This window comes from Sinocyclocheilus rhinocerous, unplaced genomic scaffold (genome assembly GCF_001515625.1).
Source record: "Sinocyclocheilus rhinocerous isolate Xijiao unplaced genomic scaffold, SAMN03320098_v1.1 scaffold419, whole genome shotgun sequence".
Classification (NCBI taxonomy): domain Eukaryota; kingdom Metazoa; phylum Chordata; class Actinopteri; order Cypriniformes; family Cyprinidae; genus Sinocyclocheilus; species Sinocyclocheilus rhinocerous.
In genome coordinates, this window is record NW_015653519.1 from 723,235 (window position 1) to 750,103 (window position 26,869).

The 26,869-nt window shown below is 35.9% G+C and overlaps 1 protein-coding gene across 1 annotated transcript in view; it reads right to left on the reverse strand.

Moving 5' to 3' along the window:
• Window positions 1-26,869, reverse strand: part of LOC107716477 (glutamate receptor ionotropic, delta-1) — a 408,968-nt gene that overhangs the window by 52,513 nt on the left and 329,586 nt on the right. The window contains 1 exon segment of the mRNA XM_074560098.1: window positions 12,156-12,209. Coding sequence (XP_074416199.1) covers window positions 12,156-12,209 — 54 coding nt within the window.

Genomic DNA, 26,869 nt, shown 5'->3' on the forward strand with positions numbered 1-26,869 from the left:
TGTGGGAAGATTTGCATAACACCACCCAAATATTCACGCAAAGAAAGAAGGAGTAACTTTTATTCTCGCTGTAGTATTGTTGTTGCCGCCGGCGCCATGTTGTGGAGTTCTCAAGGCCGCTGGCCTCTGCTCACTCAAGCCCGTCGTGTGTGACGCTGTGTGACGCATTTTACGGAAGACTGTTTCCTGAACCTGCAGAGTAGCATACAATGGGTCTGTGCTCAAAGGCTGTTCTATAAAGTGGGGCAGTTCCAACTTTGCAAGGACAGTCTGGCGCTTCTGACTCACTATAATGTTACTAAATATAACTAAATGTACTGTAAGTAAATTTTTTTTATTTAAAGAATTTGCCACTGATGATTCAAACTCGCTTTTCAGAATGATGAGCTTTGTAAAAATCGACGCGTTTCAGAAAGGCGGGGCAACAATAATGTACATTATGTGGAAAATAATTTGTTTTTTAAACCTTAAACCGCATAAACACATTGCATTACACCAAATACACAACATCATGTTCTTTTTAGCAACATCATATGACCCCTTTAATTCTGGAACCAGGCCTGGATAAAACTAGCTGTGTTTGAGCAGTTTTCACAGCAGCTCCTATTTATGCGATTGCATGGAGTTTTATGTGGCAGTAAGCTATGCTCCAAAGTCGGAAAAAATAGCAGGATATTTGTTAATTTCCTCCGTGAAAATCTCTATACAGTTAGAGTAACCATGCACACTGGCTTTTTCGAATACCTCGAATACTTGCATCTGTTGATTTCATCTTGTGTGGATATTTGGTTTTATTTAGTGCAAATCTCCAGTTCCATCGGCTCTGATAAAGTAGGCCTAATAAACAACATGATATGCGGCCGGATGATGTTAATTATATTTTAATCAAAACATAACATTATTTATCCCGTTTGTATCAGCAAGGCATCCATTACACATTTTGTGTAATTTACTGACGTTGTGTGTTAACGTCAGTATTTATGACTGTTGAATGTCTGACTACTTGACTCTTGGTAATGTATTTTGCCCCCTCCCTCGCCCCCAAACATATGATTCGACTATCAGTCGACTATCGGCAAGATTCGACAATTCTGATTCGACTATGAAAATCCTTAGTCGGGGACACCCCTACTAGAATCCAAAACACAACTTATACTGGGGACTAGGAAGGCTGGTCATTTTTATCTAAGCTAAAGTTTCCCAAAACTCCAACCCAGGCTCACTGGAAAACCTACACTAAACCTAACTGAAAGTGTTAACAAATGCAAATGTGAGAGAAAAATGCATTTGCTCATTTCACATGACTAATATCTACATTGCAAATGTATTGCTGTACCATTTGAGCCGGAGTACCCCCAAGTTCAGCGGCATCCACTTCAAATCAGTGAAGGCAGCCGATTCTCACGTATTGCGTGCAGAGATCGCAGTCCTACTGGTGAAGGACACAATAGAGCCGGTCCCTCCAGCTGATATGAAGACGGGATTTTACAGCCCCTACTTCATTGTACCCAAAATAGTCAATCTTGGACCTGTGTGTCTTGAACCGGGCCCTTCACAGGCTATCGTTCAAGATGCTGACACAGAAGCGTATCTTCGGATACATCCGTCACCAAGATTGGTTTGCAGCGATCGACCTGAAGGACACATACTTTCATGTCTTGATCCTTCTGCACCACAGACCATTTCTGCGGTTTGCGTTCGAAGGACCTGCATATCAGTACAAGGTCCTGCCCTTCGGGCTGTCCCTGTCTCCCCGTGTCTTCAGGAAAGTTGCGAAGGGGGCTCTTGTTCCCCTGAGAGAGCAAGGAGTTTGCATTCTCAACTATCTCGACGACTAGCTTATACTAGCACAGTCTCATGAGGTGGGAATGGCAGCACGGCACTCACCGGGTCCAAGTCACACCGGCCTGCCACCAAACATTCAGCCTGTGGTCAGACCGTACGTTTCTCTAGGCAGGAGTGCCCCTACAACAGGTCTCCAGGCATGCTGTGGTACACACGGATGCCTCCACCACCGACTGGGGTGCCACGTACAATGGGCAAGCAGTCTCGGGGGTGTGGATGGGCCCCCAACTGCAGTGGCATATCAATTGCCTAGAGTTGTTAGTGGTGCACCTTGCCTTGAACCATCTCAAAGGGCGCTTATGAGGCAAGCACATACTGGTCTGTACGGATAACACCGCGACTGTTGCGTACATCAACCGACAATGTGGCCTGCACTTCCGTCGCATGTCACAACTTGCCCATCACCTTCTCTGGAGTAAGAAGCATCCGAGGTCGCTTCGTGCCATTCATATTCTGGGTCTGCTCAACCGTGCGGCCAACGAGCTGTCACAAGCTGCGCTCTCCAGAGAGTGGAGACTCCATCCCCAGATAGTCCAGCTGATTTGGAGACGTTTCGGGACGGCTCAGGCAGACCTGTTCTCCTCTCCAGAAATGTCCCACTGCCAGCTGTTCTACTCCCTGGGCGAGGGAACTTTCGGCACAGACGCTCTGGCACACAGTTGGCTGCGGGGCCTGCACAAATATGCGTTTCCCCCAGTGTGCCTCCTCACACAGACACTGTGCACAGTCAGGGAGGATGAGGAGAAAGTCTTGCTTGTTGCACCTTATTGGCCCAACCAGACCTTTAGAACTGATGCTCCTCACGACATTCCCTCCCTGGCAGATTCCTCTGAGGAAGGATCTTCTGACTCAGAGACGGGGCACCCTGTGGCACCCACATCTGGACCTCTGGATTCTCCATGTCTGGTCCCTGGATGGGACGCTGAGGTTCTAGGTGACCTTCCCCATGAGGTAGCGGGCACCGTCTACGAGACATGCTTATGCCTTGAAGTGGAACCTGTTCGTCGAGTGATGTTCCTCTGACATTGCTGCTATTTCCACAAATCATGACCCTGTGGAGGGGAAGACTGTTGGGAAGCACAACCTGGTCATCAGGTTCCATAGGGGGGCGAGAAGGTTGAATCCTCCTCGTCCACCCTTTATACCCTCTTGGGACCTGACTCTGGTGCTCAGAGCACTACATCAGGGCCCATTTGAGCCTTTGCAGTCAGTCGAACTGAAGTTTATTTCAATGAAAACCCTACTCCTGGTTTCATTGGCATCCATCAAGAGGGTAGGGGACCTGCAAGCATTTTTGGTTGACGAACCGTACTTAGAGTTTGGGCTGGCTGACTCCCAGGTAACCCTGAGGCCCCAGCCCGGCTATGTGCCCAAGGTTCCTACTACCCCCTTCAGGGATCAGGTGGTGAGCCTGCAAGCGCTGGATTCCCAATTCGTCGGTCGACGTGACATCGAAAGTTACAGACTGAAAGGGAATGTCTCGGTTACGTATGTAACCCTCGTTCCCTGAAGGATGGAGACGTCACGTCCCCTCACCACAGCTGCTGTACCACCACTGAGCGGCCGGGTCCCCAGCCCGGCTCCTCAGCAAAAACCTGAGTATGTGTTGCACCTGCTGCTTATTTATACTCGTGCTGCAATCAGAGACAGCTGGATGCAATCATCGCATGCCAATATGCATTGGCTCGTTTAGTTTACACTCAAAGTAGATTGGTCTCTCTAGCGAGATCCCCAGCTTCCAGCCTGAAAACTTTTACAGGTACACTCTAAAAAATGCTGGGTTATTATTATTATTATTATTATTATTATTATTTTAACCAAAATGCTGGGTTCAGCCTTTTGGATCATTTTATTGGGTTACTTTTTAAAATTTTTACCCAGGTGCTGGGTAGTTTTTCTGCACTCGAAAAATGCTCGGTTATTTTATTTTATTTTTTGCTTGTTGGATCATTTTATTGGGTTATTTTTATTTATTTATTTACAGGTGCATCTCAATAAATTAGAATGTCGTGGAAAAGTTCATTTATTTCAGTAATTCAACTCAAATTGTCAAACTCGTGTATTAGCGAGATCCCCAGCTTATCGGTCGATGTGACGTCTCTGTTCCCTCCTTCAGGGAACGAAGGTTACATAGGTAACCAAGACATTATGTGATGGCCAATGTCCAAATGCATTAGTTTTCAAATACAATATGGTAAAATTGTTCTGAGATAATAACATTGTATTGTACAATCAATAGCATGAAAATAAGTCTTTATTAATGAATAATCTAATAAGTTATTGATTTATTAATTGTAATAAAATTTGTTAATTATATGTCTAGGCATATTTCTGGAGTTTTGCAACAATGTAGGTGGAATAAATAGCCATCATGGAATAAATTGTGAATTTATCTTTCATTATAAATAAACACAAATGTGGGCCTCAAATTATAAATATATTTTGAGAGAAAAAAAAACATTTATAATGATATAATACCAATGACCTTTTTATGAATAAATTGATGCCAAAGCTTTTATTGAAAACAATGGTCTTGACAGCAGTGTCGTTAAACAGGTATTATAGGACACTTCTGACATCTGTATAGTGCCATGAGGTGATATTTAATGTTTTGGGAGTGAGAACAGATTGGTATTAGATTATTCAATCGACATGCGTTGTTATTATCATACCAAAATATACGATTATGTTTTAATGTGGTTGTTATGCACACTACATTAAAATATAATTCCATAACAACCAAAACATGTACATGTAGAAATGTACTATGCTGACAAATTGTGCAACTGCATCAGCAAGAAATAATAATAAAAACAATTTAATTACTATAGAATTATTGTAATAAGTTACAGCGGCAGATAGCAAATGTAATCTGTATATTTCATTTCTGATGGGACAATATAATATTGTTTCTCCTGTTTTAGCATTTTGCATTTACAATCATCACTTGCAAAGTCAAGATGGCAGATACATGTAAATGTATCTAAATTAAATTAGGTGTAAATAAATTAGGCTAAACAGTTCTGTTGCTGAAATATTAGTTGTTCAGCCATTATTTATAGTCCAGCCTGAAAACTTTTACAGGTACACTCTAAAAAATGCTGGGTTATTATTATTATTATTAAATCATCACAATTAAAAGAACCAAAGACTTAAACTACTTCAGTCTGTGTGCATTGAATTTATTTAATACACGAGTTTCACAATTTGAGTTGAATTACTGAAATAAATGAACTTTTCCATGACATTCTAATTAATTGAGATGCACCTGTATTTATTCAGGTGATGGGTAGATTTGCTGTAGCTACTTGGTCTTTTTTATTGTCAATAAAAATTATGAACCCCCTCAGATACCTACCCAACGCTGGGTAAGTGTAACCCAATGTTGGGTAAACTGTGCTAAACCGGTTAAAACGTCTCAGGTTACTTATGTAACCATGGTTCCCTGAGTAAGGAACGAGACACTGCGTCCTCTAGGGGTTGCTATGGGGAACGGTATACCCACGCCACCATGCTGAGGGGAGTGCATGCCAGAGCCATGGCGAGCACTAAGTACCAACTCTACCATATTGCTATGGGAGTTGCCCCTGGGACGTTAGACGGCTGTCAGTGACGTTATTCCCTACGGCCAAAGGCCTAGGCTACATACCCAACTTACCTGTTAGGGCCAGACTCCTGGGCCCGGGGTAGAGCTCAAGGCTTGGAATACGACCAAGAGCCTAGAACAACACAGCAAATGGGCTAATAAAACCCAACAAGCTGGGTCAAAATAACCCAGCATGTTTTCTGTCCAATATTTACCAAGCGCTGGGTTGCCAAATAACCCAAAAAGGGTTGTTTTTAACCCAGAATTTTTAGAGTGTAGATGAAATTGTGTGACATCACTTTTTTTTTTTCAAAATAACTTGAGCTATATTTCCTGCAAAAGAATAAAAACAGTCAGTACAAAAAGAGACCTTAAAATCTAACATCCTTTTCCCATTCCAATGCATGTCCTCTTATATTACCCATGTGACTCTTGGTTCAAAGGATATACGTTTACGCTAAAAGCCTACTAGTGTTCTCTCTGCACTGATGGGTTTGCGATGCTCCTTGTAATTTCACAGTCTGCTGTTTCAAACATCTGGGGAGAAAGCAGTACCTTCTGCCAACATGTTCTCACTCCCAACTCGTCACATATGGACGCTTGGTCAGGACCCCTTGGAGTCACTTTTTTTAGCACACTAGATACCCCTTTAGCGTGATTTTCCTTCGTGCAGGGAACCCCATTGCTTTCAACTACACTCTAAGCCTGGATTTTGTGTCAATAAAACATTTTAAGTGGTCATTACTTATTCTTTATTGTTCTTTAGAAAATGGTGTCATTACTAAATAAAATTAGCTGTTTGCACTAATCATAAGAAAAAATTGAGTGTAATGATCATGTTAAGAAGAGACAACTCAGTGCGTTACGTTTTTGTAAGGGAAGGGAGGGGAGGGGAGGGGCCTTGATTGCGTCAGGTCTTGACGTGAGCAGAGCGCTGCCTGATGAGTGTCTTTTGGCTGCTGGTGCACGTTTACCGTGGATTTTTTTAAAGCAACGTGACATGGTGAGTGTGTAAAGAAGTTTTTATCTGTTGATATATTTCTGAAAAAAAGTGATAACCCAAAAATCCGGACCGATGTTGAACTCTAAAACGTTAACGTAGTGTTAATGTGTCGGTCAACGCTATTTTTTCCCCCTGTCGGTTCACAGTTAAGCTATAACAGTATCATATAAATTAGCTTTTTCTGTCGGGTCACCGTTTATAACGCTAACCAGTGTTTCTCTGTATGTTCACAGTTTAGCTAAAACGTGTTGTAGCTAAACTGTTGGCATAAGTTTTATTTCTGTCAGTTCATATCAGCACGAGTCCATGCATGTGCACGTGCTTGTGGCTAACGCTAACGTATATCTCTTTGGTTTATTAAGGTAATAGTTAAAAAAATTGTCAGCAGTCATTTTGTGTTCTGTTCTGAGAGAAAACTTGACTGATGGGAAACTTCCTGAATGAAATTAAGGTATGTATTGCATTGTATTCCTATCAAATTATTTCTGTATAAACAGGAAAATGTCTCAGATTTTTCCTTTTTTGTGTTTAAATGTACATCACAGCATTGGAATGCTAGCCTTCTACAAATGCAGCATCTACACTCAAAGTGAACAGCACACCGGGCCAGTGCCACCATGGAAGTTTCACCTCCCACCAAATGTGCGACTAGGGCTGAAACACAAAGCAACTTCGCTGTTATATGTAGAAAAATTTCTGTGCGCTCCACTTACTACAATATGAGCGCTATTGATCCAGTGGTCGCGCTATGCGTTTGACGGGTTGAAACTTAAATGTCTGACAGACAAGATGGCACAAGGTAAATCTGTTTTTAATGTAACTTTTCAAACATGAATATAAGAAAAGTCATGATTGTAAGTCATTTAATGAACTGGAACAGCCTAATGATAGCAGTTTTCTTCCCCCAGATTCCCATTGGCTACTCTTGCTGCTCCTGTCATGTCCTAAAACCTTTACAGAATGTTTTTGAAGATTTTATGATTGTAAAAGACTGTATATGAAGTATGTATATGAACTGAACTTGATTTGTCTGCTACACCCACTAAATGTTCTATGTTAATACAACTTAACCTGTTTAGTTTCACCCTGTGTAAAAGCTAAAATTATTTAGTGCAACGGGTTTCCACGCAATTTTCTAGTAAAGTCAACTAATTCGGGTTAAGAGTGTGTATCTGATCCAGATGCATTTAATTCTTTGTATGCACTTATAAAAGTATATATTATTTCTATAAAAAAGGTATTCATATGAATTGGTGGCTAATTCAAAATAAAATAATATTGGCCACTGGGAGATTGTGATGAATGGGATTAATAAACGTAAAGTCATTTGCACTTGTGGAAATGTGTGGAATAATGATCATCAAGCTCAGAAAGTACAAAATAAAAGTAAAACATTGTCAATGTTATGACTATTCTGGTCAGTAGTGATGTCTGATTCATGAACAAATTGTTATTTTGAACCATTTCTTGTCAGTAAACAGGGTGAACCCAGTCGGACTGAATTGTTTGAAACTGAATCCCGAGTCAGCACTGATCCACAAACCACTCCATAAATTAAGTTTCTAAACCAAACAGAGCTCTCAAGTGTGTCTGACACTATAACTCAAAAGGAAATAATAAAAAAAAAATAGTCACAAGTGACTTAATACCTATCAATATCCATCAGTCATTCAATGTGTAGTAGCATCACTGAAAGTAACAGTGATAGTAATAAGCACCTGTATTATTATGACTTAATAGGTAAAGGTGATTATGCCTGCATTTACACGGCAGTTCTTGACGCCCATTTCCAATTTGTATACTATATCTGATTTTTTTTTTTTACATCTTCTGGATCACTTGAACAATGCAATATAAATACGGCCTATATGGCTCTACTGTGTTTGAGTGTACACACACAATGGCAGTTGCAACTGTAATAGAACTGCTGAACTTATTCAGGTTAACTAGATTATGCTTTGGTATCCCAGTAAGTCATTTAAAAACATTATAATTTATTTTTCATGTTCATGTGTTTTTATATCATGAATAGCTTATTGTAACATCACAAAACCAAAAAGTAAGTTAAGGCATAAGGTAGTGTATCATTAAAACCCCATGGTCAGTGCAAAAACTACTGTTCGGCTAATGAGAAAAACTATGTCCACTTTAGACAGGTGAGGAAGGAAGATTATGACAGATTTTGTTCTTGGCTCCAACATAAATACGTTTTAAAAAAGCATCATATCCTGTATGATTTCTGAGATAAATGTGGTCTACGCACGTGTATTCTTAGGATAGCTCTGTTATCTCTTTTTAAGGTCAACTACTATCATTGCAGAGCAACAGAAGAGAATATTTATAAGGAAATTAATTATTTGAAGTTTTAGTCTCACTGTTTGTCAGATGAGTGGCAATGGGAAAGAAGTAGACAATATTACTTAGTGTCTCCTTATTCAAATTCAATCACACCTATGCATTGTGTAGTCAGCAGGAGGAGACGTTAATATCTAACAGCAACATGTGGTGCTTCACAGCATGTTTAACAGGAAGGCATCATCCTTCACAATTAACTTAAACAAAATCTGGGCCTTCCACAACTCACAGATTGACTTACCGAAATTTCAATCACATTTGATCGATTAAACACCATCTGCCTTTGTGTAATTTGCTTTTAACATGCATCAAAGATGATTGTTGAATGTTTTTGTGCTGGTTATAATGGCTGCAATACGTGGGAATGCTTCTCCCCAGGAGGGGCGATCTGCTGTATTACAAGCCTCTGTTTATGTCATTACGGACACAGCATTTTAAACCGGCCTTTTCTCAGTAGGTTTAATAAAATTGCATCATTTCATCATCATTATTATGCTGATTTGATCCACCACCATTTCTAGGTCATACTAACCTCTTGCTACACTATTTTATTAGTTTGCCTTTATGTCCAGGCGTCCATTATTCATGATACTGCTTTAATGACTATATAATGATTATACAATCAACTATATCACACAATAAACAAACACATTGATTTACTACAGATGCATGCAAACGTGATAGCATTCACAAAAAAATAAGCTGATGTACTAATGTGGTCTACTGACAATTACGGCTTTTTGACAATCACAAAAATACACACCATTAAATGGTTATAAAATTATAATAAAACTTATAATGCGGTTTTCTCTTGACCATACATGACAGAATCTCTTTCCGCAACACATTTAATGGATGGCTATGATCTTTAATTTTGTCATGTTATCTGAATATCAACATTTGTGAGATTTAATAAGTTGAAACAGCTTTTAAGTTAATTTATCTAATTTCGTGTCTCTGGAAATTAGTTGTCTGTGACACTCTGCTATGTTGAATATATATTTACTGTATATATTAATTAAATATATTTTTTGTGTCTATTTGTTAATGAGGGATTGGTGGACTGATGTTTGTTTTTGTTTTTTGTTTTTATTTTTCATGTTGTTATTGTTCAATAATTCCATGGTTTAGACCAGTGTTTCCCAACCGGGGTGCCGTCTGTCGAGAGCAGGGGTGCCGTGTAAAAAATCTTTTTAATATTTTTAAATTGCTAAAATGTTAAAAAAAAAGCATCTATTATTAGTTATAATGGTAATTAAATAATGGTAACATATGTATAAAAGCCTACATTAAAATCTGTCATATATATTGGTCTCTTCATTAGAAATTAGCCTACTGATTGCCACCATTGATGGACAAATGTTTTTAATAATATTAAAAATATCTGTATGACATTATATTCTGCAGTTCTTCCCTGTTGTACCGAATATCTATACTTTTCAAATTATCATATCGAAGTTAGAGATTCAAATATTGTGACAAAATTAATTTTGTAGGGTGCCACAAGTTTGTTAAAATTTCCAAAGGGTGCCGCGACTAAAAAAAGGTTGGGAAACACTGGGTTAGACAATACATTTTAGGCATCTTTGCTATTCCTTAAGCTCTTAAGCACAGGATAATTGAATGAAATCATAAATTTGATTTCATAGTACAGTTATTATGACATATATTTAAATAAAATATGGGAAACTAAATATTTATACACAGTATCATCGATACAATTTAAGTAAATGCCTTTTTTTTTCTCTTGTGCCCAGGGTGCGATTTGTGAACAAACCAGAAGGGGGGATGTTTTGAAAGAAAAAAAGAAAAAACAAAAAAACAAATCTTGTTTTTTCTTCCTTTAAAATATATCACAAATCACAGCAATACATATATAGATTATTTTTGACTGCTGTTACTAAACCATTTTTTTTTTTACAATAAATATTCTGATTTTACCTATATTATGGCTTAATACTTGTTTACAATGACACTAATAGTTCTCATTTCTGCCAGGAATGCAAAATCAATCGGGAGTTAATGATATTTTGATCAGAATAACTAGACACTGTACATATTCAATCGTGTTTGTCTCCATTTATTTTTGATCAGTGCTTCGTTACACAACATGCACATTTTTACTCCAAAAGTGCGCACATTATGTATTCACAAGTTTATATTATATTTCTTTAAATAGAATAGACCCATAATTTCTTAATGACTCGCAGAAAGACGATTCTCTGACGATCCATCAGCCAACATTACATGATACAAATCGCACCCTGCTTGTGCCCATCTCATCTCCAGAACAGAATAATACTGTATTATTATTTTATTTTATTTTATCTTATTTTATTTATAAATATTTTCATAATCTAAATTTAGATTATGCTTTGCAATTGCATTATGTCACCTCAACATATTTTTTTTTTCATTTAATCAAATTATTAAATGAAATGCAAATACTTATTTCAAGCTATAAGTGATTTGTAGGGTTACATTTGATACAATTACCACACACATGGATTTTATGAGGGGACTTTTTTGTTGAAATGGGGCGTGATGTCTGTTTCAATTGAGCAAGAAGTACTTTTATTGTGTAAATGAACTTGCTGATATAAGGCAGAGAGTGGCCATTTTGTGGTGAGTGCCTCAGGGGTGTGGCACGCTCTCTCCTGTAGCAAAACAGTGGACTATAAGCAACTTTTTTTTTCTTTTGCATCGCTTTATATGTTTTTCAGTGAATTATGCTGTTATTTACTCCTTCTAGGATCACGTATGGATTACTTTTTGTGCGTTTGTAGAACCCAGTAGTCCAGAGAAGTTGATGTGAGTGAGACTGTTTATTTATTTATTTATTTATTTATTTATTTTTTGTTTGTTGTTGGTCTGCCGTTTTGTGTGTAGCTATGGATTATTGGGATTTATCCAATACCTCTTCACTTGCCTTATGGACTGAATTGTTCTTTGTTTATTGTGTATCTAATAAATGCTGATATGGAAAAGTTTATTTTTTTCTTTCTTTTTTCCTTTCCTTTTGTTTTTTTTTCTGCTGAAAGGTGTCAAGTACAAATAAGTATTAAGCCTGCCAGATCCCAGTAACGGTAAAACTTGTATCTGTTGAAACTGTTACAACCTAGTACTCAGAACCAATTGTAGAGATTGGAAATTGTTTCATGCAAATTTTGTTTGACACAGATTTTTGTGGGTGCCTGATTTGAATAATTCCCTCTGTATGTTTGCATATTGTAGTAAATTTCAGGCTGCCACGAGCAGAAATAATCTATTACTGCATGCAAACACAAATGACATAAAAAATTAAGACTGAAATAGTGTGCAATTAATAGAAGAAAGCAGATGAACATAAATAAGATTGTTACTTACCTCATTCACAAACACCCAGTGACTGTCTTTAGAGGCCAGGTTAGTCTCCACAGCCTATAGAGACACAAATATAGAATAAATCAATGTGAGCTGTTTGTGGCAGGAGTAAATGAGCTACCTGACATTAAAAAGATGGCTTGAAGAAAGATGAGAGAAAAAGCATCTATATCTGCTGGATGGACAGAATAAACAATACTAGACCTAGTAATGTTTATCATTAGGTTGGTCACTGTTAAAAAAATAAAAAAATAAATAGGCTAAACTTTTCAGTCAATCAGTGCAATTAGTGTTCAAAAAGTAAAGCCAAAGCAAACATCGATACCACTCAACACCATAATATGCTGTGTGTGAAAAACTTTATTAATACTCCCTTAATATGTAACATTGGACAAGCTGGTATAAAAAGGAACAAAATGAGAATTACAAAGGAAACTACAAAGAAATTTACAGGGAGGGAAGCATTTATTTATTTATTATTATTATTATTATTATTATTATTATTTGAACAAGGGAATGAGCTAAACTGGTAATATTTTCACAGAACACAGAAAATAAAGAAAAGACCCCTAAAATTCCCAAGTTGTTTTTTTCTTCTTAATAACCTAAAGAGAACCGATTACAGGACGTTCATGAATGGTTGGTTTATTTATTTATTTGAGATTAATTAAACTTTTAATGCTTTAATGTTTAATTAATCGTAACCATAAACTACAGAACTGCATAACTTAATTTAGTGTGGTACAATATTTATCAATGCGTTATACTCATCAGATACGTCTAACTTTAGATAAATGCTGTAGTCAGACCATTTTGTGTAAGGGGGATAGGAGAACAAACTGTTATTAAACTCTTTGAAGACTATCAATATAGCACTGCCTTGCAATGACTGTAATTATCCAATTAAAATGTTGTGCTGCTTTTTGTCTTGTAGAGCATATGAATATACAGTAATGTTTTGACTGTGTTTATGTAAAGCATTGTGCTTTCTCTCAATACAGGCTGTTGTGTTGCGTCAGTCTGACTTTAAAATGCAGACAGCTGTCTTGTCTTTATCACATTCTTTCTTTGTGTATTTAGCATGTATGACAGCACAGAATATATTACTTTCAATTAAAGTCGCCATGGAACAGGCAGCCTGTCAAATATCATCTTCAGCTAAGAAACAAAGTGACGGCAAGGTAGAGAGTGTTTATCAACAAAGTACGTTCATTGTCTTTAGCATGGCTTAGCGCTGTCTGAAAGCATAATGAACTTAAGGAAAAATTCATGGGATCAGGCAAAATATGCAAAACCATGTACACTTAAAGTGCAATGTGTGCAACATGACAATATAAATAGCAAAATGAAATGTGAGCTGCACAATAAGGAAAATATACAAAAACTTGATGCATGATGATCTGGGATTACCCAGGCTTGAAAGTGATTATAAAACATTATTCAAATTAAAGAGTATACATCTTGCATCATAATTCAATTCAAGCAAGTGCATTAAATATTTGGAAGTTTAAATTATAAAAGGTAAATAATAGGTAATTTGCGTAAGGTCATGAGAAAGTTGTAAATACATTTTATTTAAGTAGGTAAGTAGGTAGAAACGGAAAAAAAAACAAAGATTGAAAATCTTGCTGTTGTGCATTGGACTTTTGGTAAATGCCTATCAGTCCTGAGCAACTTAATTCATTTGTTGTAGGTCATTATACTGTTATGTAGCCTTAGAAGCCTGTCCAAATTTAGTTTCAGGAGGTACCTTTGGACGCAAACACTGCCTGAGAAGTTGTTGGCTTATTTTTTTGTTTGTCTGTGCAAGTTGCTATCATTTATTAACATTTTAGTGTGTTGCTAGGTGTGTTTAGCATGTTCCTAGTCATTGTTAACAAGCTGCAAGTATTATTTCACATGCTCAGGGGTATTGTTAGCACGTTGTTAGAATGCGTCAGCATGTTGCATGGGCACTGTTAATTACTAATGTTTAACAGGCATTGTTACCACATTGCTGACATGCTTTACCATGTTCCGAGTCATTGTTACCATGTTGTTAACATTCTAGCATGTTGCTAGGCATAGCTATAATGCTGCTAACATGCGTGGAAGTTTTCTGACGCAGTTTGCTAGAATTTGTGTGTATGTTGTAGTTGTGTTTTAGCATGTTCTTAATATATTAAACATGCTTAACCCTTAAATGCATACCTCAGGTCTTTAGCGACCCGGGACATCATTCTCTACCCTCTCCCTCCTTCATTTTTTTTACGTTAGACATCAACTTTCTTAGTATTCCTCAATCTATTAATTATAAACAATATAATAAGAAAAAATAGTAAAATATAAAAGAATGCCAGTTTTCTGATTATTTTTTTTGTAAAAAGTGTATAGGGTCGCTAAAAACCCGAGGTATGTAAATGTGTATGTATTTTTTCCTGCGCAACTATATTTACGTATCTGATGACTCAATATGTGCAATGCATCTTTTTTTCCTCAAGGTGGCACTGTTTGATACACAATACTAACGTGACGTTTCACTGATAATTACAGCAGGCATAAAACAAACTAGTATCATCAGCAAAAAGTGCGCTCTGACGATGACAGCGATGGTAAAATCATCTGCTCAAATTGAACCCTTTTAAGTTTCAGAAGGTAACAACATATGCTTTATTTTTTTCTTCTGTAATTGTTCTTAAAATATCAAGAGAGTTTTTTGCTATTGCAGCAGTCAGAGATCCATCCGTGCTGGATATATAGGTCCGGGTCGCTAAAGACCCGAATATGTAAGAATGATTGGCGAAACATTCATGCATTTAAGGGTTAAAAACATCTGCAGGATCTGAAGTCAAATACTTCCCTACTATACAGTATGCAAAAAAACAGTATGCAAAAAAAGAGTAGCATGTCTAAATTCACAGTATTCGAAAAATAGTAGGCAAGTACACGGAAGACCTACTACTTCCACCCACATTCTGAAATGTGCATGCGATGGACACTTTAATTTCCCATGAGGCCACAGGAGAGGATTTATGAACGGCACTGAAGTGAGCAACTTATGCTGGTAGGTAACGTGACAGTAACAACATGGCTAATGTAGTAGCCTACGTCCAAATTGCATTCACACTACCTATATTCATATACAACATACTATTTTTAACGGTCGTGAATTAAGTTCAAATTTAAATGTAGTACTTACTCAGTATGTGATTTTGGGCGCTATGATTGTAACATATTTGAACATGCTGCTAGGTAGTTTTAGAACATTGTTTGCATTTTGTTAACATTTTTGTGTATTGCTAGGTGTTGTACACAGTATTTACACCAATTAAGTATAATTTAAAATAATACATTTATAAAATGTTTAGATTTAGTGTGCGTATCTGTCCAATACGATATTGTACACTGCCATGAAGTCTGCATCAGTACAGTATCAGTTGGATCTCCAACTAATTTATGTGAGAAAATAAAAGTAATGCTTTTAAAATGTGATGTAAAGTAAGGATTATAATTTAGAATGTAAAAAAAAAAATGATACTCGTGTAATTCATATGCCATGCAAAAATGTAATTTTATACAAAATGTAACAGCCACCTTGCTTTTATATCCTGGTTATAGGTCTTGGTTCTTGGCCTCATGGCATTAAAAACATTGAATACCCCTGAGCAAAGCTAAACTGGGGGAAAAAAATTATATTCACTATATGATTCCCCTTAACTAGGATATTCCTAATTTGTATAACTTTTATAATCAGATGATTATGCTATATTATACAAACTGGTACTCACTGGCAGTAAATCTTATTTGCAAAAACATTTGTATTATTTTCATGTGTCATCTTAATGTACACTAATCCACAATGATGTGCATTATGTCTCAGTTATAAGCTAAGGTCTTGTTTAAAGACTAGAGAAAAATTGATCTTTTGGCCACTTGTTTAAAGACTAGAGAAAAAATTGATCTTTTGGCCACCACTATTCTCTACATGTCCTTCAATTTCTGTTCATTACATGCTGACATAATGAGCCTGACCTTCTGCTCAAATGTCAAGCAAATATTAAAAATGCATTTGACAGTGGAATATGGAGGAGGACTTTCATGTTTTAGACTAATTAAAGAAGAAGAAAAAAAAAAACTTGGAATATTAATCTAATGTAAAACAAGCCCTCTGATCCTTTGTGAGTCACAATGTGACAATAGACAGGACGTACAACTTGTGCAGACATTTGGAATTATTAATTCAGCTTTGCCTATTTGAACAACCCAACATCACATTTAGTTTAATATTTTAATTTAATTTGCTTTACCAGTGTATGAGAACAATATTTGAGAAAGGAGGAGAGAAAAAAAAACGACTTTAGGTTCTATTTCGCATTTTGGTCATTTTAAGCTGATTTAACACTTGAGCAGTTGAACAGATTTATCTATTTCAAATAATAAAAAAAGGCATTTTATTGTGATGCATTTCTGTTGACAACATACAAGCTAAATACTTCACTGATGGTTCCAATGTTTCTGAAAAGGCCACTGGAAGATTGTTGCAACATCAATAAAACAAAACTACTTTTTTTTCTTTCTCTTTCTCTACAAGGGCAAATTAATGCATTAAAACAAAATGAACTGTTTTGAAAGGAACTACTTTAACTACAAACAAAGACAGTATTCATACAGGTTTCAGTACTCAATGACACACACACAGACAGCTTCTAGCTTATTTGTGGACTTGCAGTGCACACACTGTAATACAAGCTTGTATCTTGAAATATTTCCCTCATGAACCAAATCAACCATCTCCAAATTCACATTGAAAACTTTTATATTAAGTTTGTCACTATTTCAACATTTATTGTATTATACTATACTATACAATACTATTTAGTTATTTATCGTTCTATGCTATACTATATTTTATAATTCATTACATTAGCTGTTGTATGTATCGCGGCAATTCGGAAATGCAATGCTGTATCCTGTTTTAAAATAACATACCACCTACACAAAACCCTGTACCCTAAACATAAACGATAGTGTTAACAAAAGTAAACATGATATAATAATACTTTTGCTGAAGTCTTTGATCTCTTTTATTGTGACTCACACTTTATGAGATTTGTACCCTAAATTCGAATCAAAAATTTTATTTTGATTGCTTCCATTGTCCTCATTTGTAAGTCGCTTTGGATAAAAGCATCTGCTAAATGACTAAATGTAAATGTAAATGTACCCAAATGCTCTGCATTGCAAGTGCTCTGCATCACAGTGCTGCACCAAGTGAGTAACTGAGCAAGTTTACAAAGTAAGGAAAATCATACGTGTAATAGTGTACAAATCATGCACTCTGGTAAAAGTGTTCTGAGGTCATTACATAGTATTGTGCAAAGAACCACACAAAATTTATTTATCGTTCTATGCTATACTATACTATACTATATTTATTGTATTATAGTACATTAATTATAGTCAATAATATAATTAAGTGTAAGATTATAATGTAAATGTAAATGTACCCAAATGCTCTGCATTGCAAGTGCTCTGCATCACAGTGCTGCACCAAGTGAGTAACTGAGCAAGTTTACAAAGTAAGGAAAATCATACGTGTAATAGTGTACAAATCATGCACTCTGGTAAAAGTGTTCTGAGGTCATTACATAGTATTGTGCAAAGAACCACACAAAATAAGTCTTTATTAATTGATAATCTACCTCTGTAATCATGAAAATGGTTGGAAACTGCAATGAATTTTATATAAAGGTGCATTTTTGCAATTTCAAGGCATAAGATGATGATTTATTATACCTTTAAAAATCAGGTTCTCTATAGAGAAAATCAATGTCAGATTTACTTGCAAAAACCAACTGCTGACCACTATTGCTTGTTGAGATACGTACAGTGCCATAGCCATGCTGTACATGGCATTGCCATCAGTATGACACAATTGAAAGAAAGTGTTTTGGATGGTAAGGCTTCTAGACATTCTTACACATAATTTACAAAATGATTTTACACCCCCGTAGGCTCCTTCAAACACCCTCCAGACCAACAAAGTCTTCTTGAGTTCAACAAGCTACCTCACACCTCCTCAGATTCTGAAGGTCCTTTATTCTTCTAGCTAGATGAAGGTTTGTAGAGTTTAAATGAATTCTATTATGTATTATTAGATGTGAAGCATGAAAAGCCTGAGGTTACGTATTCCAATATAGCCATCTTCACAGTAACAACATGAAGCACTCTTGAAATACACACACACAAAATGGTTTCCATGTTTTATGGGTGCATTCCATAGACACAATATTGTACAGACTGTATTTTCTATTCCCTTACCCTAAACCTACCCCTCACCCAAAACTTATTTTACTGCATTTTTAGATTTTCAAAAAACTCATTCTGTATGATTTATAAGCTGTTATACCAAACAAATTATAATAAAGTGTTTTAAGCAATCTTTGCTTCCACAGATCTAGAAACGCAATAGTGAAAATGGTGCTAAAATTTCTTGGTCCTGTCATTTAAACATGGCATAATTCAGTTAAATGTCCATTTCGTGAGATTCTGTCATCCAATATGTGTATATTGCTCATTCTATCATTGTTGTTTGTCACCGTGGAGTTGACGTTTGTATGCCTATCCCTCCGTCAGACACCTGCATGCTTTGTGGTGTGTAGTGTTTTATAGAAGAGGCAATAAAGGTGGTCTGGAGTGACAGCAATGAAAAGGTGTGTTTATGATAAGCTTGCTGTTTGTGTACGAGAAGGGAAAAATCATACCCTTAGTTGGATGTCGATGATTCCTGACGCACAAATCAAGCTAATGCACACATATCCAATTGCATATACAGAGAGAGCCCTTCACCTCTAGATGTCATTCACACTCCATACTGTGGAGTCCACTACTAGACGGCCTTTTTCAGACCCTAACCATTGTGGAAAGAAACAATGAAACTGAACAAAGAAAATTGCAAACATAGGCCCATTCTAATGAATTTGTGTGTGTGTGTGTGTTTTTAGGGTGTAAAGCTCTGTCTGTCTATATATCCTGTAACAAAACTGGTGTAGTATTTTTTTTTTATTTTCACTCTGAAATTGCTTGTAGATTTCACGAACAATTACAAAAAAATGGCAAGTGACAAACAGTAGGGTACAACGGGGCTAAAGGTGCCCGGAGGTAAAAGGCACCTTTGATATTGTTTTCCTCTAAACCACTAGATGGCACAAAAACGTGGCACAGCACTTTCCAAAACATCCGCTTTTCAAGATGCATGTGCAAATTTGTCTGATCCTTGACGCAATCGCAGGCAGCAGTGCAAAGTTGATTCTGTGCTTATTTGATCTAATATTTGATGTTTTTTAAACTGTTGTAAATTTAAATAGCAAATGAGAATCGCTAAAATTAATGCATATATTTTGCATTACGAAAGAAGTCAAATGTCTTCTGATCGATTTTCATTTTTAAAATACTTTTTAAATAACGAAAGAATATGTAAAAGTATGGTATTTGGGGAAAAAGGAGTCCCTACTGTTTGGGCTAAAGGCACAGTAATTAAAATTATAATAAATAGAAGGCTGACTTTTTCATTTTTTGACATGGCATGGTTAGATTCAGATGGTAGATATCATATATTATGTTGGGTGTCCATCTTAGAGATAATCACCATGTTTAGAATAAAACCATCATATTTAAAAATATGATATTAATCATATCATATAATAAAATATAATTTGTTGTTTCTACTGTAAATCTATATTAAATAATTATGGGATCATCTTCAATGCTTTCAGAATTTTTACCTTTTAAAATGATTTTGTTTCTGCATTTTAAAATATATTTTATTATATTAACATTTTAATGACAGTATATTTATTGAACAAAATGTAATTTTTTTTTTTTTAAATAATCAGAAAATAGTACAAACTTTGCTAACGTGATTGTTTTGAACAAGTATCAACTTATGTATTAAACATTATAAAAACAGACAAAAAAAACATTTTAGCTGAAGTATTTGTATCAATACTGTGTGCCTATATATATATATATATATATATATATATATATATATATATATATATATATATATATATATATATATATATATATATATATATATATATATATATATATATATATATATATATATATATATATATATATATATATATATATACTGTATATATATATTTTTTTTGTTTTGTTTTTTTTGTTTCTACAATTATACATTTTAGGCTCAGTGAAAAGCACTTTTTTTTTCTTAAGGTGTACCTTTAGCCCCGTTGTACCCTATTTTTATTTATTTTTGTAAACCTTGTAAATTATTGTTTACATTTTTTTCTTTGAAAAAAAAGTTTTATCCTTTTATCATTTATCCCTAACAGTATACATAGTAACAGGGACATTTAAGACATGAACAGCACTGTTAAAGAATGAGTGTGAATGCATCTTCTATACACGTTAAAGTTGCTCTGATGCTTTGCCACAACTTCTGGAGTGGGTTTGAATGAGCAGAGTTCCCTGGAGTAATCACTTTTGGTTTATCGCTTCTAGTAATCAACTTTTCTCTGTCTGCAATAACACGCGGTTATCTTAAGGACTGTCATTCCATGAATAAACAACTGAATTTAGAATGATATTTTGTGATATACCTGTGACTTATCTTTCCAAAACAAGCTTATTTCCACTCCACCTATACGATATTTATTGCATTGTCGCAATCCATTATTTTTCCCTTGCAATGCATGCACCTCTGTGGATGGTGTTCAAAGAGGGCAAGTATAGGACGGACTCGTCCTGGAATTGCTTCAAGTTTTGATTGGAAAGTTACTAGCTCTGGCATTTTATAAACAACAAAACGGATCTCATGGAAGGGGATGCCTAAAATGCAAAAGAGAAAAGAAACAACACAGATAGAGACAACAGGAGAGTGAGTTAACACTCAATGAATTGGCACTCACTGAACAGCTGCAACTGATGCGTTAAAACGGTTGCCAAGAAGTGAAGAGTAGGATGGGGGAAAATAAAAAACAAAAAAAACAAAGAGAGAGATTACAAATGAGAAACTGGATGAGAGATGGGGACTGACCTCAATTACAGTATGCAGATAGAAGAGTGTTCATCCAGGTATATGCCATCAGTCTTGGATGGCAACAGAATAATTCACAGTGATACAAATTCTCTTCCGAAGTGTGTGGAGAGCACATTTGTGTATGAATTGGTTTGTTTGAATATATGCTAACCTTGAAAACTGACTGTAGGACATAGATTCATCATCATCATCATCATCATCATCATCGTGCATCTGACAGCTGAAGGACTTGCAATGGTTCATATCACTGAGGAGACCTCCATTAAGCTATTGGAGATAATTATCAGCGATAAGAATGCTATGAATTATCTAAAAGGACAGGCTATCGCTTTTGTGTCCATTAATAGAGATTTCCACTAAAAATCTTGTTTCAGGAGAGGCCAGAGACAGTGGCCCCTTATTTGAGATCGCTGTCCAGAGAAGGCCTCTTGTCGTGGGCCCAATAATTTGTAACCCCTGACAAAATGCAACAAAATTAATCACAAATCACAGCCAATCAGAAAGTCATGTAGCTGAGACTTCGCTGTCTTGCACTCTCAACAAAATAGATGAGTACATAATGAAATTAATAAAAAAATAAAACATTATAAACCCTGATTACTCTTAATTAGCTAAAAATGTGTGTGGCCATGCAAACATGTTAAACTATTTTTTTTTATCACCCTAAGGTCATTAATAGCTTAAAGGGGTCATATGATGTTGCTAAAAAGAACATTATTTTGTGTATTTGGTGTAATGAAATGTGTTTATGTGGTTTAAAGTTAAAAAAACACATTATTTTCCACATAATGTACATTATTGTTTCTCCTCTATGCACCACCTTTCTGAAACGCGTCGATTTTTACAAAACTCATCGGTCTGAAAAACGAGGTGTGCTCTGATTGGCCAGCTATCCAGTGCGTTATGATTTCACAACGAAACACACGGCGGGCTAGAGTGAGCGGCGGCCGGTGGCTAGAGTGAGCAGAGGCAGGGGGCTAGAGTGAACGGCCGGGGGCTTGAGAACGGCGCGGCCGGCGGATTCGACGAAGGAGCGTCCGGTGGGCTTGCGGCAACCACATGTGACGACCCCGGGCTGGACTCCGCTTCGTCCATGGTGAAACCCTATCCGGCGATCCTAGTTGATGTATTTCCTCAGCGACCAGCACTGTACCAAGAGGTTGTAACACTCCAAAGAGAAAGGAGAAATTTAAATCGCATCATATGACCCATTTAAGCATAAATGAGATGTTTAGCTTAGATGTTTGCCCATGACTCGATTTCACCCAACATCTAAACCTGAATTCTTTCAGCTTAGTGAAGTGCGCACAAGTGATAAGGAACAGGAGAGCATCCTTACTGCAGATTTTAACGCATCCAACCAGAGCAAAGGTTGGATTTTTTTTTTTTTTTGCTGTACAATATGAGGAAATATATCATACACTCTGGCTCTTTCTTGGCCTAAGACATTCTAAAAATGTGTTATCTCATGCAGCACAAAAATGGTACAGCTGTACAAACTGCAAACATGAGTCTGTACTTGTCTTCCACTGACATTTTGAAATACTCTGGGTTTTTAATGCTTTAACATCACAACTTACATAATAAAGAGAATAGCCTACTCTTATTGGAATACATGGATGCTTACTTTCTGATGTCACTACCAGAAAATAATTTGAGTTTTAAAATGTCAAAACAGGTTATTTCAATAAATATATATTTTTGGCATATTGTGCATACAGTCATTAAGCCCATTGTTTCTTTGTTCTTTTCCAAGTCAAGACATTTCAGATATAGAAACCATTCCAAATATGGAATCCTCTGTAATTGGCCAATATGTAATTTTCGTCAATACTCGTTAACGTAATTGAACAGATGTGCCGTCACAGGTGTGCCTATATTGGTTATGTTACAACAGCTTTAAAAGTAGAAAGTGTAAGAGAAATAGCTGTGTGGGCAGTGCTCTGATATATGGCATGGTTGTATTTCTGGCAACCTGAGTAAATCTCTGCTCTAGGCTCTTTCCGGGTCCAATTCCCATCTCTCTGCTGCCGTGGTTTCCTGTATGTCCTCTTATTGTGCTATCTAAATAAAGGGGAAAAGGCCCAAGCATATATTCCATTCAAAGTTTGGGTTTCACAGATGTTTTAATGTTTTTGACAGACTAAGGCTGCATTTATTTCATTCAAAATAAGTAAAAAACAGTAACATTGTGAACTTTTATTACAGTTTGAAATAACTTTAAAATAAATAAGTTTGAAATTCTAAAAATTAAATAATTTATTTCAGCCTGTCACACGATGCTTCATACATTATTATATTATTCTGATGTAGTACTCAAAAAACATTTCTTGTTATCATTATAAAGGTTGAAAACGGTTGTGATGCTTAATATGTTAATACCATGTAAATCATGACACATTTTATCAGTATTCTTTAAAGAATAGCCAAAATGTTTACAAGAACAGCATTTATCTGAAATAGATTTGTTTTTGTATCTATATAGGTCTTTTCTGCAGCTTTTGATCAATGTAACGCATCCTTGCTTAATATAAGTATTAAATAATAATAATAATAATAATAATAATAATAACCTTACTTAACCACAAAAAAGTGAAACAGTTGCATTTTTGTGTTTTTCAAACAGTAATACATAAATTGGTTTCTAGTGTTAGGGGTCAAAAGAAGCTTTCCCCAATAATTATTATGATATTCTAGTCAGATCTGGCTCAGGTCCCTCTTTTTTCTTTCATTTTATCATTGATTGTAAGTTCTGGTTACACTTTCTTTTGACAGTCCACTTTAGACATTCTATAAGTAACTACTGTTCATGTCAACTAAATAATCTGCAACTACATGTAGAGTATTAGTAGCCTGTTAGGTTAGGGTTAGCAGAATAACTTGACATGTACTTGCAAAATTATTTAGAGTTAGTAAGAGAATGCCTGCTGGAGGACCATCAAAATAATGTGTTAGCATATATTAAGCAGACAGTCTACTAACAATGAATGGTAGTTGACATGTAGTTGTGATCTTATTTATAGTTATTTAAACATCTAATACGGACCATCAAAATAAGGTGTTACCCAAGTTCTATATTTTAGACGAGAAAAAGCAACAGCTTCTCCTCAGTGAGCCAGGTCAGTCTGACTCCTGACTTTCTGTGTAACATGCAATTGAACTAAGGTGAAGAAAACCCAACAGAAAGCACACAAGCGGAGGCATACCAAATTATACTGCGATCTGGCTTTAATGATTGATTAGGGAGCAACTCAGAGCAGGTTTGGGTCGGACCTGCTGGGAAAGAGGCTAGGGGTGAGCTAATAGTGAATTGCTTATTGCTTCACAGAGCCAATGTGGAAAACAAAACAGGTTTGTGGGCAGTGTTAAGACTCTCTGTAGAGAGCCGCTTTGCACACTGGCCTGTATCTATATTAGACGAAATAAACACATCATCATTCTGTGGTCCAGACCCTCAGGAGGCACGCTGCTGGATATCAAACCCACACCACTTGTGACTGTTATCTTCATCTTGTTTGACAGCTACATTCTTAATTCAAACATGCATTGCTTGTCATTTCACAGTGCTCAATGGAATACAAATGTAGAAGGAGAGAGAGAGAGATAGAGAGATCTCCTGAAAACTGTCAAAATCAGGTCTAGGTAGTATTTCAGCCCAAAATTAAAAGAAAGAAACAATAAATATTTTGCATAAAATAAAATTAAGTCTATTTTCAGGACCATTAATATTTGCTTTTCTACATAATTTTTGTCACAATTCTCATTACTTTAATACAAATAATATAATATAATATAATATAATATAATATAATATAATATAATATAATATAATATATTGATTTAGGCATGGCAAAATTTGAGTCAAACATTTCTTAATGAGAGTCACCCCTTTAATTTTATTCACAAATAATTGTCTTATGATGGCTTTCTTCTTCTGTGTGTGCAGGGATGCAGACTGAATGTCTTGAATTACGTGGGTGCAGGAAAACATGATTAAAGCTTATATTTCAGATCACTTACTTCTCCATTAGTGTGATTAATGTGGCCAGCTTATGTCCCAGGCGGGGGCCCTGCTTGAAAAATGATGCAATTACCCCTTTTTGAATAGGAGAGGGAAGCCCTCCTCACGATGGCAAAGAGAGTGATGCTTGTGGGGTGTTTGGGAGTTAAATTGCTCTTGCTGTTTCAGTCTCTCACTTTCTCATTCAACCAAAGATGAAGCACTTCATGGACATTGTCTTGCACTGACTACTCATTACGTCACAGCCATGCACATGGGATTAGCTTGCGGCAGATGTTTTCTTTGTGCCATTATATTTAGAGCACAAACTTTGCTAATATCTAGGGCTGGGAGCAACAACGTTAATTTCTGTGATTAATATTTGGCATTTAACACATTTCAAATAATTAATGCAATTAGCATAATTTTTTTTTCAATTAGTATAGTAACTATCCTATTTAAAACTCTCTGTTTAAAATACTGTTGTACATTCATTTGGAGTTGCTATGTGAAAATATATTCATGATTACAAATGTAGTTATTTATTTTTTATTGTATTCACAGCACTAATATACAACTCAACTCAATAACAAGTAACAACAGAACTTTTTGTACTTCACATTAAAGGATACGCTGTAGACTTCACAAAAAAATGTATGATTGAATGAACGAATGAATGAATACGTACGTAAATAAATAAATAATACAATCTGATTATAATTGGAAAATGTACACATCAGAATTTTAAGACAACTGATCATATCTTTATATGTTACTCTCACTTACAACAAATCCGCTGTGACATTCAATCTCACTTTTTATATCTCTTAATAGAAAAATGTCGACAAATGTTTAAAACTCTTAATTGCCTTTAAAACTCATATTACTAAGTTTTTAAAGGCATATTACTTTTTTAAAAACTACATATTACTGCAGCACTGATATGCTAGACAACATATAATATACCTTGATCTAAATCCTTGTTCTATGGTAAAGCACTAAGGCATTATTAAAATAACAGTATTCTTTCTTGTGATGAATATTGTGTAAAACGAAATACAAATAAATTTGACTTGATGTCAAAGCATAAAGTGACTGCCTGCAAACTCTATGCATATGTTATAAAACAACACACAGCCCAACTACTTTTCAAAACTACCTGTCATACTTTAAAGCAGCTAGCAGCGCGTGCTTCATTATGGGAGATGCACATCTATTTTTAGCTTGCAGGTAAAAGCTTTCGTCTAAGTACTGCAGTTGCAAGAAAGACAGCATGATGACGTCATCACTGCAGTCTGAATGACGTCTCGTTGTGACTTATGTGCCATCTCATCAAGGTTGTTTTGATAATTATTGAGAAAATGAACAAACCAGGTCACATGAACAATTGGCAGGCAGCAGGGCTGCATGATCGAAAAAGTGCAAAGTAAGTTTGCATCAAAATAACACATGTACGCGCACCCTATAGACTTTTTCTTTCAGTTTTGCTTTTTACATTTCGGACAGATTCATTCACATGGGCTATTGAAAGAGACTCTGGCTGTGCAACCAATAAATATTTTGCTGAATACTTTTGCAATGGGGCTTTTTATCAACAGCCTTTTCAGCTGCAGCAAAAAGCAAAAAGAGTAGTGATTGCACTTGTTGCTTTTTGAAATCATATTA